Raw genomic sequence first — 15,360 nt, 5'->3', positions numbered from 1 at the left:
CCTGCTGCGCAGCATGGGAGACGTACGTGTGGTCGTTTTATGTTATATTTTTCGACATCTTGTGTGTGTCCGCAACGGGGCCTATGCAACCTTAGACGCGGCCAGCAACGCAACTCCAATGCAAATCGTCGCAGCCATAACGAAAGTGCAACGAGCTTTTATTAACTTATGCGCATTCAGATTACCTTAATAACTCGTTCCGTTAACACTTTATTATGTTCAAGGCTCATAAATCGTTCCATCACCCGGTCGCAGTCGCAGTCGCAGACGCAGACGCTCCACTCGACAAGCCCCCAAAGAGTTTCAGAAGATACTGGCCGATTATGATTTATCGCGTTTTAATCAATTTAAAATGTTTAAAAACGATACAAATCGGAAGAAATTATGAATGTGTTGCTGTCTTAAGGCTCCACAGTAGGCTATGCCCCCACAGCCAATGACAAGCATACAACAACAACAACAACAACAACCACAGATAACAACAACAACAAATCCGACAATGGCCACGTTGTTCGCGCATATGCGTTATCCAACGCGTACCTCGTTTGTATTTCACTCGGAGCCAGACTCTCCGATTACCCAGTTTGGTAGATAGTTGGGATTGGAAATTTACGCGCGCCACATTAAGCCTAAAAGTCTCATGCACTTCTCTCATGGCTACAGCAACAGCAACATCAACAGCTACAGCAGCAGCAGCAGCAAAGGCAACGGATCCGGATCGCGTGCTGTGCCAGGCTGGGCCTGGGGCGAGGTCTGCGCTGGTTGGAGTCTGTGTCGCGACGATGGCAACGCGACGATTATGATGATTAAAATTGATAAGCGAAATATTTTTATCATTTCTCAAATTAACATAAACCATATGCGATTATCACACAATAAGCGCTGCGCTGCGCTGCTTCTTGTTGCTGCTGCTGCTGTTGTTGTTTTTGTATTTCTTCAGGCTTTTTGTTTGCTTTTTATGCGCTTTTATGGCCACCTCCTTGAGCCCAACTGCGGGACGGCATATGAATGTAAGTTATGGCATTGCCGTGAAATTATGGCAGGCCAGGCCAGGATTTAGTCGCGGCAAAGTGTCAATGCCATAAATTTATGAGGATTTTGGCCAGCGGTCATGTCATGCAACTCATATTCAACATATTCGCGCACTTATTCCCTAACTTTTTTTTTCTTCCTCAACTTTTAACCTTTGCTTGCACACACATTTTGCTGCCGCAACGTGTTTTTTGTAGATGCTTGGTATTTGTGAATATTTTTTTCGCGTTTCACTTCCTAATTTAATTATCACGCCGGTTGCACCTATTGACCTCAGATAAAATGATTTGTGGAAACTATTCATAAATGTGATCGATAATTAATAAAAAATTACCATACACATTTTCTTTTATTCAATAGCCTTAGTAGTAGAGAAAAGATTCTTCATTTATTTTGCTGATCAACCCATTTGAGTGAGGAACATTTTTTAAAAATTCAAGTTGGACAACAATATAAATGTCAAATATATTATGCATATATACCACAAGCTGAATAAGAAAAACCAGAAATATTTATTATGGTAGGCTTCTTTTCTTAGTATAACTCATTTATAGAAATATTATACATTTGTAATTATTTGATTTATTATACTACTTATTACCTTAGACGTTGTTAAAATGGTCTAAAGCGTCGCGATTGCTTCAGCAGTTCAATTTTTCGCTTGTCCTCTTCGTATTTTTGGCGCAGTTCTACAATGTTTTGCATTTTGCTTTCGCGTATTTGAAATGTGTAAAAGTTCTTCAGCTCCTTGGTTTTCTTGTCCTTTTGCATCTTGCTTTCGATGCGACCAATAACGGATTCCTTCTGCTCGAATCCTGCATTGCGTCCCTCTTTGCCCACTGTCACCCAGCCATTAGGATCGGCTTCGCTTGCCTTGGCTGCTGCGAGTGCGGCACGCTCGCTCTTATCGTAGGCAGCCATGTAGGCATCGATCTCTGTTTGCGTCTTCGCTACATCTAACATAAAGTTTTTCTCGTATTCCTCGTGCCACAGTTCCATGCCCGTTTTGATGATGCACTCGCCGCTACTATTGTACAAATCGAGGCTCTGTATGGCTAGCGCCCTGCCAATGCTGCTGCTCTTCTGGAACACCACATAGGCCACTTTGAACTTGAATGGTGTCTGTGCATTTGAGAAGGGAACATCCATTCCTTCGTACCACTTTGTCGTCTCGTCGCGTCCAGGTTTCTCGGCAAACAAAACGCTCTCCACGTTGCCGGCTGTCTTGAAGAAGGTTTGCAAACTCTCCTCAGTTACGTAGGGCGGTACGTTAAGCAAAAATAGCGTGCGGCCTTTTGGTTTGTTGGGATCCATTAATCGTATGAAATGCTCCCGCATGTAAACGCTGTGACAATTTTTGGCATCTGGCGACATTCGCAGCGGCACAACTGTAAATGTCGATTTATTAATTATTTTCAATACAATTTTTAAAACTCCTACCTCTATAGCCCTCAATTTCTGGCATGCTGTATGTTTTATTTTGAGCAAAAACAATTAAAACTATTGTAAACACGTTTTATTTGAACTGCGCAAACTGGCTGATTATTTTGGCTCACAGCTGTTTTTGGTAGCGCAGCCAACTTCGCGTGTAAACAGCCAATTGGCAACACTAGGAAAGGCAACATTTGTTTTTAGCTATGTGGCAGCACTGCAAAATGAGCACCACACATTTAAAAAATATATGTTGGTGAACAAAAAATTATGATGCGATTTCTATAACTTTTATGTTGGAATACTTAATTGAGATAACAAATTAAACACTAAAATGTTCACTTAAGGTTCATTACATTGGGTTGCGTTTTTATTTATTTCAATCTCAAATTAAATGAACATCAAAAGCTAGATCAGCTGTCAAATCCGAATGCTAAGCAGAAGTTTTTAAATGGCAAATAATTAAACAACCTCAGCAGGAGCTGCAACGGAAGCATCCAAGCCACAACAAAATTGTTTTTTGTAAACTTTGCACGTATTTTTGTTTCGTAGAAATTTGTTCAATTTTCTACTCGTCCTCTTTTTCGTATGTGCCTGTGAAATGGCCTGAAAACAAAACTGCACACAAGCCACAAATGCAACAAACCACTCTGCCCCAAAAGCTGTGCTGTGCTGAGCCACGCCCAGTGGCCGCAACCTGCGTTTATTTAACCGAACCGAAAAGCGGAAGTTTGTCATGCACGTTTGCCTTGTGTCGTGTCCTATGTCCTGTAAATAGATGCTAATTAATTGAATGTGCTTTTTTTTTTTTGGATAAAGCAGTGTAATTCATGTTTTTGTCAGATATACGGAACAATTGGTTTGCAATCGTTAGTAATAATGAGATAAGTTTTCTATGATCTTATCCATTGCTAGTTCATGCATACATTTCTTAGTATACATTAATCAAAATTCCAAGTGTCAAACTCTAACGAAATGTCCCTAATTGCACAGACAACTATAACACTGTATTTGGACACACACATAAACACAAGCAACACACAATTGCACTCTCTCGAAGGGGCAACCTGGCTGATTGAATATAGCTATTTGAATGTGGTTTGATTTTGTGCAATTCTCGAGTGTAATTAAATTTGCAAATGAATACGCATTACAAATGATGTAACAAAAGCATAGATAATGCGCAAAATAATTTTGCTGTTAAGCTTTAATGCACAAATTTCACTAAATACAATCATTTGACAATTTATCCTCACCACAAGACAAATTTTTTTAAGACTCATAAAACTCACCATAATAAACAAGGATTCGTTGAACTTTTTGTGTACGTGCGCATATTTTGAAATAATATTTTTCAAGTATGGGTATTAAAGACAGCCTCGAAATATGCTGAAAAAATGATGTTTTGTTTATTTTAAATACCATGTGAAACGTGCTTTACATTTCAGATTTACTGAGGGTTGGGTCGCATCTCTGCAGCCAAATCCTTGACTAATTAGTGCTTTCCGCGCTTGTTCAGTGGCGTACAGTGCGTGGGTGGAGGAGGCCAGGTCACCACCCATAAGCCGCATTAAAAGCATTTGGATGAACTTTCAAGTATCTCACACATAAAAAACAAATGATGGTTCGTCGCGCTTCTTTTGATTTTGAACGTGTGCAAAAAGTTGGGAATTTATTAAAAATGTTCGCTTTGCTGAAGCGTCGATGCAACATACTCATGCAAATTATTAATGAAAGCACGAAGTAACTCAAAAGAATTCGTTGCGAAATACACATTTTTTAATCATTAGCAAATCATATTCTTAAAGTTAAGTGAGTACTGCATTTTTTCTATTTATTAAGCAATTAAAATATTTATTTCTAAAAAGTAATTGGGTCCGAAAAGTTCACCAAACAAGTTTATAATATACCACTTTCCAATAGAAGAATACATTTCAAAATTGTTATTTCCTCTTTTCAAAACAGATTTAATGCATTTCAAATGTTGACTTTAAAACAAAAGTCCCTTGTTAAAACTTTGATTTTTGCAGGTGGGGAGCTTTAGAATGTGGCCAATTGTGCGTGAAAACTTGCCAAGCGATTTTTGTCGCACGCATGATTTATGTGCGTCCATTTGTGGCACGCAATTTGTGCCACAAACGAATCAACAAAAGTATTGTGCAATTGGCCAGGTCAAAAACACATTGCTAACAGTCCTCGAAATCCATAGATGTGGCCATTCAAAGTGTCACGTGCAACAAATTTATTTTACCCCGTCGCGTGTTGCACAACGCATAACAAATTTTCTACAAATCTAATATGAAATGTGCGAAATTGGTATGCAACCAGATTTTCGGGAATCGTGATCATAATACATATTAAAATAAATATTTTTGATTTTTAGATGTTGGCTGAAAATTGATTAGGAAATCATAAATTTATTAAGTGATTATAAATTCTTAAATTTTTAAGTTTATTTTTATATATTAAGATCGCTTATATATATAGTGAGATATAAATGAATAAGTTTTGGGCATTACTTATGTTCAAATTATTTAAAAACTTGTTTATTTTGGTGAGGGAAATCGAGGACATCATTTAATTCTATTCTATTCTATACAGAAATAACTAGCTGTAGCTTTGATCTGCTATTTATTTATTTGTATAAGTTAAGCTAAAGCTGTACATAATTACATATGTCGACCAAAATATTTACCAAATGCCAACCAATTGAATGCGACCCACAGCAGGTCAATGCGATTTTGGTGTTTACCACAACCAACAAAATGGGTGAACAATAATCTTATAGAGGGCCAAAAGCATTGCTGATTAATCGGGCAAACACTTTGACTAACGTTGCCTTCATTAATTATGCCACAATAAAAATGCGAAAAGAAAACTTTTCGACTAGTCGCGCACTCTCTCATTAGCTGACATGCCACGCCCACTGGAGATGGGTTTGTAACGATAAGCAACCAATATGGCTACAACGATATTGTGGCTTTGACTCTTGGATGGGACGGGAGGGGACAATCTGGACTGGACAGAACTGGACTGGGGTGCACAAAACTTGCACAAAAGGTTAAAAACTTTGCTCGTTAATTATGGCCAAAAAAATGTGTGGAAAAGTGGCCAAAGGGAAATTTGTCAAGAGCGACGTCGTCAAGTTTGTGAATTGGCTATTTGTAATTTATGCTGCATTAATTTTTATTTACCAATTTATTAACCCACGTGGGAGCACACACAAAATAACACAATAAAAAAAAAAACAGCACAGATGCCATTAGCGATAAGAAAGACATTTCTTGGCATTGGATGTGGAAGACAGGGGTCGAGGGTTAGGGGGCGTGGTGTGGTGTGGCAGCCAAATACACCCTGCAGTCATTTATCACAGATACAAGCAGCGAATGCCGTAAAAACCAATTTAAAGTAAATTAGCGCAACGAAGTTGTCTACGCCGCCTGTCAAACTGTGCCTGTGCCAGCCAGTGCTACCAAAACCACAATGGAAACGGATCAGGAGCAGGGCGGGAAGCAGAGGGAGTGCGTATGGTTGTTGGGCTTAAAAGGAATGCGACGCGATTTGGCCAACTTTACACATGTTTGTGCCGGCTTTAATTCCTTATCAGATCACGTATGCGGCACGTGTTTAGCTGTGAGAGTAAATTCCTAACCCCCCCATAGACTTCCTTAGCCTACCGCACCTTTCACTAGTTACCCGCCCGAAAACCAAAGTCTTGAGGGACACCACAAATAGTGCAGACATTGCGCCTTGGAATTTATTGCACGTGGTAAGTTGGTTGGATGGGTTCGAGTTCAGTTAGTCAGCAGTTGGCTTGCGTTGCTGCACGGACTGCAGATTAGATGTCCTGATAGACACAAAATGGTTTTTTCCTCGAGTTAAACTTTCGACATGGACACTGAAATTTATTGCTGCCTAACTGCAAGGATTTCGTTTGCGTTTCATTTGAATGAAGTTGCCTATTTTGATCTAAATGGGTTCGGGTGGCAGGGCTTGAGCTTTTTGTTTTGTGGCTGGCAAATGCCTGGCAGCGACTTGCGAACTTGCACAACTTTTGACTGATGAATGAATGATATCCAGTGATAACCAGAAGGGCAAACACACAGGGCCAAAATTGTATTTTGAGCAAAACTTGTTAAGATAGAAATCGGAAGATTAGTGGCACGCTGATGATGACGTTACTTGGTTCTTAGCACTATTTAAGAGGCAACTCAAATGACAAATGATTGTCTAAAACAAGAAAAACAGCTCCAGCTCGTTAAATAATGAGAGTCAAATACATTACATGAGTTTGGTATCCTTTACCCATTCTCTAAAGCAGACAATTTCGATTTTTAGAATAATGTAAAAACAAAATGAAGATCTACAAAGCAATATTTATTTAATAATCATAGAATTCAAAATAAATACATTAGTTTGGTAAATGCAAACATTGTATGATGTACGAATTTCAACAATTGCAATTGTAATTATTTTCTCTTCATTTTTATTATGATTTAAAAATGTTTTCTTTTTCCAAGAATTTGAAATTACTGTGCTTAGGAACTCGAAAATATTCCTTTATATCGACAACACGCATTAAATCAAAAAGTCACCCAGTGAGTTTGTGAATGCAAAACTCAAATAGAAAACTTAACGATTTGACTAAACTCAAATGGGAATTAAAAGCTGAGCTGAACTAAAACTTGCGCCAAGAAATACAAGGACTATGAGGAGGCAGCCACACGGTCCCAATTCTAGTCGAATTCCCAGACTCAGTTTGTTGCACATTGTATGAACGGAAATCTTTTTAAACAATTTCTCTTCATGCTTCATTTCGTTTTGTGTTTTTGGCTAGCGGGGGCAACATTTTCTTGTGGCTTAACTTTTTGATGCTTGGAGTAAGATTAACGCCTGGATGGCAAGCGACACCACCCAGGCTGGACCTTCACTGACGTGACATTGTGCGTGTTTCGTATAATCTACTTTCAAGTAGCCACAAGCAAAATACCCATGTCCATGTAATCTCTACCATTTGCGCATGTGTTGGTGCTGCCAAAGGGACAAACTGTAATTTTATGCCAAAGAATATTCTGCTGTATGAAACTCTCAAGATAATAAGCACAATTTTTGACATTTACTGCGAGTTTCTTTTTTATGTATTTTACAGATTAAACTTGCAACAACAAGTAGTTCAACGGCAATATGCTTCAACTTTGTCAGCAGAAAAAGTGCAAATTATTTAAGAAATGGAGTATTTCCGCAAAATAATCGAAGTATCGAGCTGAAATTAAAATTGTTGTGAAGGCAACTTGTAATCTGCATAAGGCATTAAGTCAAAATCATTTTACTATTTAAAGTTCTGTAAACATAAAATCAATCACAAAACAAAAAGAAATTTAATGACAGTAAAAGGCAGGTTGACAACTTTTACTTTCCATTAAATACTCATAAAATCAGCATCCAAAATGAATGTTACAAATGAGCTCAGCTCCAAAATTTTGTTATAAAACCCCAAATGCATTCAAGAAGCTATCGCAGTTGGTATTGTTAAAATGCATCTGACAGTTGTGCTGCTTTGCTTCGGTGAGTGAAAATCGTTTTACAGTTGTTTACCAATCTTTATATATATATTCCAGATCTGTTTGCGCATGTTGTTGCACTTTATACATTAGTTAAAGTGTCATCCTATAAACAAAAAAGTGAAATTTAAATTGATCTAAAATGTGGAAAATATGTTTAGTTTTTAATTACGCTATAATATACTAAAATGGCATTTACTAACTTTTATTTGCAGCAGCTCTTTCACTGACCGCACTCAATGCCTTGCCCTGGAGTCCCAGTGATCCAATGCAACCAGGACTATTTCAGCACTACAAGAACCAGAAGCAACGCAATTTGGCCAAAATACAACTGCTGCCACGGAATGCCATCAGTTTTGTGGGTCCCAGACAGGCAACATCCGTAGAAGAAGATGAAGATGATGGGTATTATGATGACGACTATGCCACTGGCAATGTGCCTGAAGACTATGCGGATTCTGAGGAAGATGACTACCCTTGGCGTCGATAGATACAATATACAAACATATGTGTTTATATAACTACATACTTGGATATGTACATACAAATGTAGCGTTTATTTAACTGCAACATGGTTGGTAATTAAATTTATTTGAAATTCAACTTGTCGCACTGCCGGCATGTCGTGGTTGCTTCACATTCATTGAAAAATCCGCAACTAATTAGGCCACGAAGTGGCAGGCTGTGCACGTACACGTAGACATAGACGTGGATGCGACTCCTCTGCTAGGTGTTGGCTCTGCCAGCTACGAGATAAGCAAGTCGAGTGTCGTGCTGGCAGCCGCTGGCAGAAGAGCCGCACTGAGCAAATAAGCAAATAAGCAGCCCAGACACAAGCACAATATAAATGCAATAGTTTTTAAACAGATGCGAGACTGGCATATAGCATCCACACTTAAGTTGCTGAGCTATTGTTAAGCGAGTGACACAGATGCGAATGCATTTGAAATTGTTATTCTGAAATTTACAAGCCCTTAGAAGGTCCCTGAAAGCATACATTTTTGATTGTATGTATTAGTTGCAAACCTATTCATGCAACTAGTAAATCAACCTGAAATTTAACTATTTATTTATTTAAAACATGATTTATTTTTTACCACATTTTTCTGTTTTTTTGCAATAAATTATCGAGATGCCGTATCATCACACATCCTGTATGAAATATTACTAGATTCTTTTTGTAATATGTCTATTTATATGTATACAGTTATCAATGCTTAGAAATCAAATATTTTTGTTTTTAAAGAGCTCTTAAGCACTTGTCTATAATAAAGCAGAGACTCAGTTTAATATTAATTAAACTGATTTAATGCGTTACTTTCCCTTGCACATCTTAAAGTTGGTCACTTCAAAAATAAGACTAAGCTTTAATTAACTTATTGAATAATTAAAGTATTGAAGGAAACAACCGCAGGCAATTACAACTGTCAGAGCGGCCAAATTAGCTGACACATTGTTTTCACCTATTTAGCAATTTTGCCCAATTTGGGCTCCCTTCCAGCTCCTCCCACACTGCTTGGTTTTGGATAGTTGCGAAAAGTATTGATTAGTATCTGAATAATATATGCACTTGCGGTATGCGTCTTCATTGAAGACTGTTGAATGCCGAAGGGGCACCCATTGATAAACCATGCAACGTGGGCCGATAAACGAAGCGCTTTGTGTATTTATCGGCGAGTATCTCAAAGATACATCCTTAACTCAGTTCAGTTCAGCTCAGTTCGGTTCACTCAGCCAGCCGACCACCGACGGATAAACCACTCGAATAATGCAGTCGAGCGTAAACTGTTGATGCCACCTTCCCTGAAGCGCAACTGTCCTCGACTGGCTGCTTGCACAAATTTACATTTAATGAGGTTTAAGTAAGTGTAAGGTGCGAAAGTCATTCGAAATGCTTCGCCATGCTTTAAGTTTTAAGTGATATGGATGACGGCTGTCGGCGAAATTGAAATTAAATGTAAATTGTGCACTCAATGTAAATAGGAATATTCACGATTTGTCGGCTCTGTTAAAGGTCCTTAAAGTTATTTCATTTTGAATAGAAATTACCTATATTATTATTTAAGCTCAATCAGAATACTTTACATAATATATATATATTTAGTTTTACATAATTATTCCATAGGGACTTTATAATAAAATATATATAAGAAAAATTGTATTTTTAAATTTCAAATTCAAAATTTTGTTTACGAAATTTGAAACTAGCGTAATTTTTAAGTTAGCTTTGCATGTTTTAACACAACATATTTTTCACAACATTCAGCATTTTTTATATATATATTTTACAAGCTAAGAAAAATATGATTTTTATATTTATTATTCAATTAGAATAATTGCAATTTTTTTGCTACCGTAATTTCTAATGAAAATCAAACTTTATTCACTATTCAAAATGGAAAGATGAGTGAATAACGGCTTGATTGAAAGATGCTTCATATTCACTTTATTACATTTGCCTTTTCCAATGATTTGAATTCAATCACAATTTCAACTCTGTCTTTCAGTTCGGAGCCAAGAGATAGCAATATTTTTATCTGAAATAGGTACAAACATTATGTGCAAATTTTTATGGAATATTTCTGTTTTTATGAATACTACTACAAAATAATTAAAAATAATAGGTAAATAAATCTAGAATATCCGATTTCTTTGAATATTTTGAGGACTGTTCAGGAAATAGTCGAAATGTTCGAAAACAGAAAATCTAGTTTCCATTTAGGTCCGACAGATTTCCAGCAGCATCGCCACATCGACCACATTTGAGCATTTCCACTAATTAAAGTGACACAAAAACCACAATACACAAATACAAACAAACAAACAAAACTACGAATAAATCAGCGCTTGCCGCTCCCCTCTCCTCGACACGAAAACGGTAAAGTTTTTCCGTGTAGAAAATGGGACATTTGTGTGCTTGGCAGGTGCTTGATGGCTCCAAACAGAGCAAATTGAAATTTGGACGAGACATGAATTTTGTGGTGACAACATTTATCCAATTTTCACGGTCAGTGGTAATTTATTTATTTCTTTTTCATTTTTTTGTTTGGTTTGGTATGCCACTCACCTTAGAGATCGAGGTGCTTAGAGTTGCCTTCCAAGCCAGTTGCCATATTGGAAAACTGCAGCAGACCCGACCCGTTCAGCTCTAGCGGCATAGCTGGCTGATCCTTGCCAGCCACATGACGCACACTGGCATTGCCCAGCGCATCGCTCAGCCAACGCTTGTATGTGTGCTCCGGCGAGGTATGCCAATATTTGTGAAACGAAATGGGCGTATTCAGCTGCAGCAACTCCTTCGCATAGTCCTGTGGGCGTGCCTGATGAAAACTGGGCGCATGTAGTGCCGGCACGCCCAGTGCCTGCAGACAGTAGCCAAGTATCATGTCGTCCGGCGCATTGTCAACCGGGCAACTACAGCGTTCCACGATGAGCCGCAGAAGCGGCACGCTGACCACAATGCCAGCGCCGCCAGTGTGGTAGTTGAAGCCATCCGGCGCATACAGCCGATAGCCATATCGCTCGCCCAGATAAATGTGCTCCGTATAGTTGTAGCAGCTCAGCAGGGCGCTCAATCGGGGCACGCTGTAACAGATTTATGCCGCTCATCGATATCAGTGAAATATAAACAAAAAAAAAAACAAATCAAAGAGTGAACGACTCGCAGACACCCCTTAATGCATATCAGTTGTGCTCAAAGGCAATTTCACAATTCTTAAAAATATATAATTCTTGGTTGAATAGAGATAAAACTAGGAACAAGTTTTGGCAGTGGTCGTTAAGAGAGTTATAACTGTATGTAATCTCTCTCGTAATTTACATAAGCATATACGAAAGCACTGACATGGCTATAACGACTCAGCTGATTGTCCTGATTAAGAAACTATATATTCATTTTTGGAAATATTTGTTAATTTCCATAAACATTTACAGACAGACCAGATATAATATAACCCTTATCGGGTCGCACAAACTCAGGATACCCTTTTTGTTTAATTTAAATATGCACTGGGTATAAAACAGCAATGATAATTTTAATTGAATGTGCTGCGAGGCGTGTAAGCCGCATATAAATACGTGGCTCACACAAACACAGATAGAGAGAGAGAGAGAGAGAGAGAGAGAGAGAGAGAGAGAGACGCACCTTAGCAGGGTATCATCATCGACAAGCATCAGCCAGCGTATGTCCGTCTGGTTGTTGATATCCTTGAGGGATAATTGCAAAATTGCCAATGTTTTGGCACAATGTCCTGTTGGTACATTGGGTAGGCCAGTGCTGATTGTTGGTATGCCGGCGTCTATTGCGGTTGCCATTGAAGTAGTCGTCGTCGTCGTCGTCGCAGTCGCAGTCGCAGTTGTTGGTTTTGTTTGTTGATTTGAGATTGGGGGGTGGAACGTTGCAAAGACAAGTCAATGAATATTCAATATGGCTGCAACTGGAAGCTGGATGACTCCCGTTCCGGCAGTCATGCAGCTTCGTGCTGCATGCGTTTGTTTGGTTTGACCCATGTTTTTGTGTGTTGCAAATGTGTGTATGTGTGTGTGTGTGTGTGTGTGTGTGTGTGTGTGTGTGTGTGTGTGTGTGTGTGTGTGTGTGTGTGTGTGTGTGTGTGTATCCATTTACCCCCCCACTTTTGCTTTAATTGCGCTCATCGTTGTCGTACGCATTTGTTGTTGTTGTTATTATTGTTGTTGTTGTTGTTGCTGTGCCGGTTTACCTGCCACATCGCTGTAGTATTTGCGCCGCATGGCATCGGGTGCCCAGGTGCGTTCGATGATTGGTATACGCTCCTTATGGAATTTAGCACAGGTTTTGATTGCAAAATAGATGTGTGCGCTGGTTGTGTGCACCTGTTGTGGGTGGAAGTAAAACGATTTTCAGTTTCAGTGTGTGTTCTGCTTGACCGTTGCCAGAGAATTTATGGTTATAGGTTTCAAATGCTAATTGCCTCACCGCCCCAATTATCAACAGTCGTAGCTGCACTAATATTTGCACTGACTTAAATCGACACAACATCAAACAGAACATATTCCTTGCCATATTCCATGGCATATAGAAAACTCATTTTGTCTGTGAAATATTTCATAATTTGTCTCATTTTTCTTATTGCAACATCTTTCATTGCATTTCCCAAACAGATTTATTACATTGCAGAGCAGTTGATGTCAATCAGAAGAAGAGTTTAAAGTTAGTCAGAAATACAAGTTGTCCTCAACATTTTAATGGCATAGATTTAATTCTACAAATTAATTAAGTAAAAAACTTAAGACAGGCCTTTAAGAGAAACTTCTGCTACAACTCTTTGAACAGAATCTCAAATGTGAATATAAAGCCATAATTTAACTCACACAATGCACGGCATTCCCAGAAGTCGCTTCCGGCTTTGCATGCAACACACAAGACACAGGCGCAGCAGTCGCTAGAGCAGGCACATGGGGGATGCCTTTTCTTGTCGTAGTAGTTGTAGTTGTAGCTGTAGTTGGTCTCGCGCCTGTCTCTGGGGATGCCAGCGACCCGGCTGGCGACATGTTCGTCCAGGGACAAATGTAGTCAGCACTTTTCAAAATTATTTTGCGCTGCAACATGTCGTCGGAGCCGTCGTCTTCTTTGTCGTTGTGGATGTTTTTACTGTAACTGCTGCCGTTGGCATCATCATCGTTTGTCACGTCAGGTGCTAAATTATCGAAAATGAATCGGGCCAGCTCATGGGCCGCGTCAATGGCGAATTCGCTGTGCCTTGTGGCGTTCGGGGCATTAGCAGCAACAAGTTCGACTAGGCTGAAAATGCATGTTCCACGAAGAGTTATGGCCACACGATGCACGTTGTCAGCTGCCCCTTAGCACTCACCTGCGCAGCAGAGCACCTGTGAAAACAACGCCTGCACTTAGCATGGGATATGGAAACCATGTTGGATCCTTGTAATTTGCAAAATGATGCACAATGGTCGCCTCGGCATCGTACAAGGCGTGTCCATAATAAGCCAACTGAAAATACCAAAATGAGCATCTGATTTTAAAATTGAATTGCGATTTCTTATCTAATTTTAATGTAGCAATGTTTAAAAATAGAAAACTTAAAGGTTTTTAAATAAGTTTGTAGTCCTCCGATCTCAGAGTGTAATCCTGGAAATGGAGTTTCCTTGCAATTTTTTAATTTTAAATACTTAAAATATAATATGAGTTTAGTTTTTGAGTCCCAATCTACAATAATAAATAATAAGCTGGAATATTATCTTTTTATCGTTTTGTTTTATCAGATTCGTTAAAAGTTTTTAAATATTTCCCAAAATACATAATATTTATTGTAGAAAAAGTGTACAAAAATCGTGAAATGAATTACTTCTCTGAGATGTTAATTGTGTCTTATTTGTATTCGGACTGTGGCAAGTTGTCAAGTTATCGAGCCGTAAGCCTTCTTGGAATCTATTTTCATAGACTTTTATTGTTGCTTTTGCGACGGCTATTTACCTCTTGCGCATCAAGGCGATGTAGCTGGTCGAGCAGGGCACGCAGCGAAGACACGTGCGTGTTGTGCTGACACCAAATAATCCAATCGGTGTTTGTGTTTAGCAAACGTGTCTTGCTTTGCAAATACGGCAACGCGTCCAGCAGCGTCCAGTAATTGAATAGTTCATGCATTATGTGCACCTTAATAATATAATCATAATCCGCTGGGATAGAGTTCGATAGTTGTTGTTGTGTGCGAAGATTTTCACGCAGTGCCCGACAATTTTTATAGCTTTGTTGTGGACACGAGATGAGCAACAATACTTCGCCAGCATTACTCACACGTCCCAGGCACAATAAAAGTAGCAGTAACATTAAACTAAACTGCATTATTTTAATATTATTGATTGTTTCATATTTTTAGCTCGTTAATTAATGCACTTAACAGCAGCAGCAGCAGCAGCAGCGGTAGTTTAAACTGAAACTGTAACTAGTATGCTTCGCGCTGCCAATCACTTCTAAGTTGCGTCGTCGACCAAATGCGACTGCATTAATGAACGTGCGAAAACGTACTGATTGAGTTTCTAAATTTTTGGCGCAAAATGGTCATCAAATTGCTGCACTGTGGGATGGGATGGGGGTGTACCAAGTGCGCAGGCGCCAAAGTCCGGTAAATTTTATGAATGAAAATGGAATGTGTGCAACAGATGGCAACGCTAACTGGCAATGACAATGAATTAATGTGCTTGTATGGGTATGCATATATGTATGTATGTATGTGTGTGTGTAAACAAAACGGTGCATGGGTCAAATTGCATACAGCAGTGCTGCGAGTAAAGTGCACCCTGTAATTGACAGTTACTTGGCATTTGATTCGATTTAATGACA

At 38.9% G+C, this 15,360-nt stretch overlaps 3 protein-coding genes across 4 annotated transcripts; 1 reads left to right on the top strand and 2 right to left on the bottom strand.

The window, feature by feature from the left end:
* Positions 1-1,525: 1,525 nt before the first annotated feature.
* LOC6561360 (ribosomal RNA-processing protein 7 homolog A) lies at positions 1,526-2,586 on the bottom strand. The gene is made up of 2 exons (XM_001988138.2): positions 2,473-2,586; positions 1,526-2,420 (listed from the first exon to the last, which is right to left on the bottom strand). Exons 1-2 carry the CDS (start codon positions 2,495-2,497, stop codon positions 1,645-1,647), a joined length of 801 nt encoding a protein of 266 aa, XP_001988174.1. The 5' UTR covers positions 2,498-2,586; the 3' UTR covers positions 1,526-1,644.
* A 5,357-nt stretch (positions 2,587-7,943) lies between these two features.
* LOC6561361 lies at positions 7,944-8,627 on the top strand. 2 transcript variants are annotated; one of them, XM_032736375.1, is made up of 2 exons: positions 7,944-8,028; positions 8,243-8,627. In XM_032736375.1, exons 1-2 carry the CDS (start codon positions 7,998-8,000, stop codon positions 8,512-8,514), a joined length of 303 nt encoding a protein of 100 aa, XP_032592266.1. In that variant the 5' UTR covers positions 7,944-7,997; the 3' UTR covers positions 8,515-8,627. The 2 variants fall into 2 exon arrangements, with proteins under 2 accessions (XP_032592266.1, XP_001988175.1); XM_001988139.2 differs by having other exon boundaries at positions 7,947-8,028; positions 8,240-8,627.
* Positions 8,628-11,091: 2,464 nt separating this feature from the next.
* LOC6561470 (beta-1,3-glucosyltransferase) lies at positions 11,092-14,894 on the bottom strand. The gene is made up of 6 exons (XM_001988140.3): positions 14,494-14,894; positions 13,874-14,010; positions 13,374-13,803; positions 12,743-12,875; positions 12,169-12,322; positions 11,092-11,609 (listed from the first exon to the last, which is right to left on the bottom strand). The coding sequence occupies exons 1-6, from the start codon at positions 14,860-14,862 to the stop codon at positions 11,093-11,095; spliced, it is 1,740 nt and encodes a 579-aa protein (XP_001988176.2). The 5' UTR covers positions 14,863-14,894; the 3' UTR covers position 11,092.
* Positions 14,895-15,360: the final 466 nt, after the last annotated feature.

Source organism: Drosophila grimshawi, unplaced genomic scaffold (genome assembly GCF_018153295.1).
Source record: "Drosophila grimshawi isolate 15287-2541.00 unplaced genomic scaffold, ASM1815329v1 contig_1377, whole genome shotgun sequence".
NCBI classification, from domain to species: domain Eukaryota; kingdom Metazoa; phylum Arthropoda; class Insecta; order Diptera; family Drosophilidae; genus Drosophila; species Drosophila grimshawi.
The sequence above is the reverse complement of the archived record's forward strand: the minus strand, read 5'-3'. Positions and strand labels throughout refer to the sequence as shown.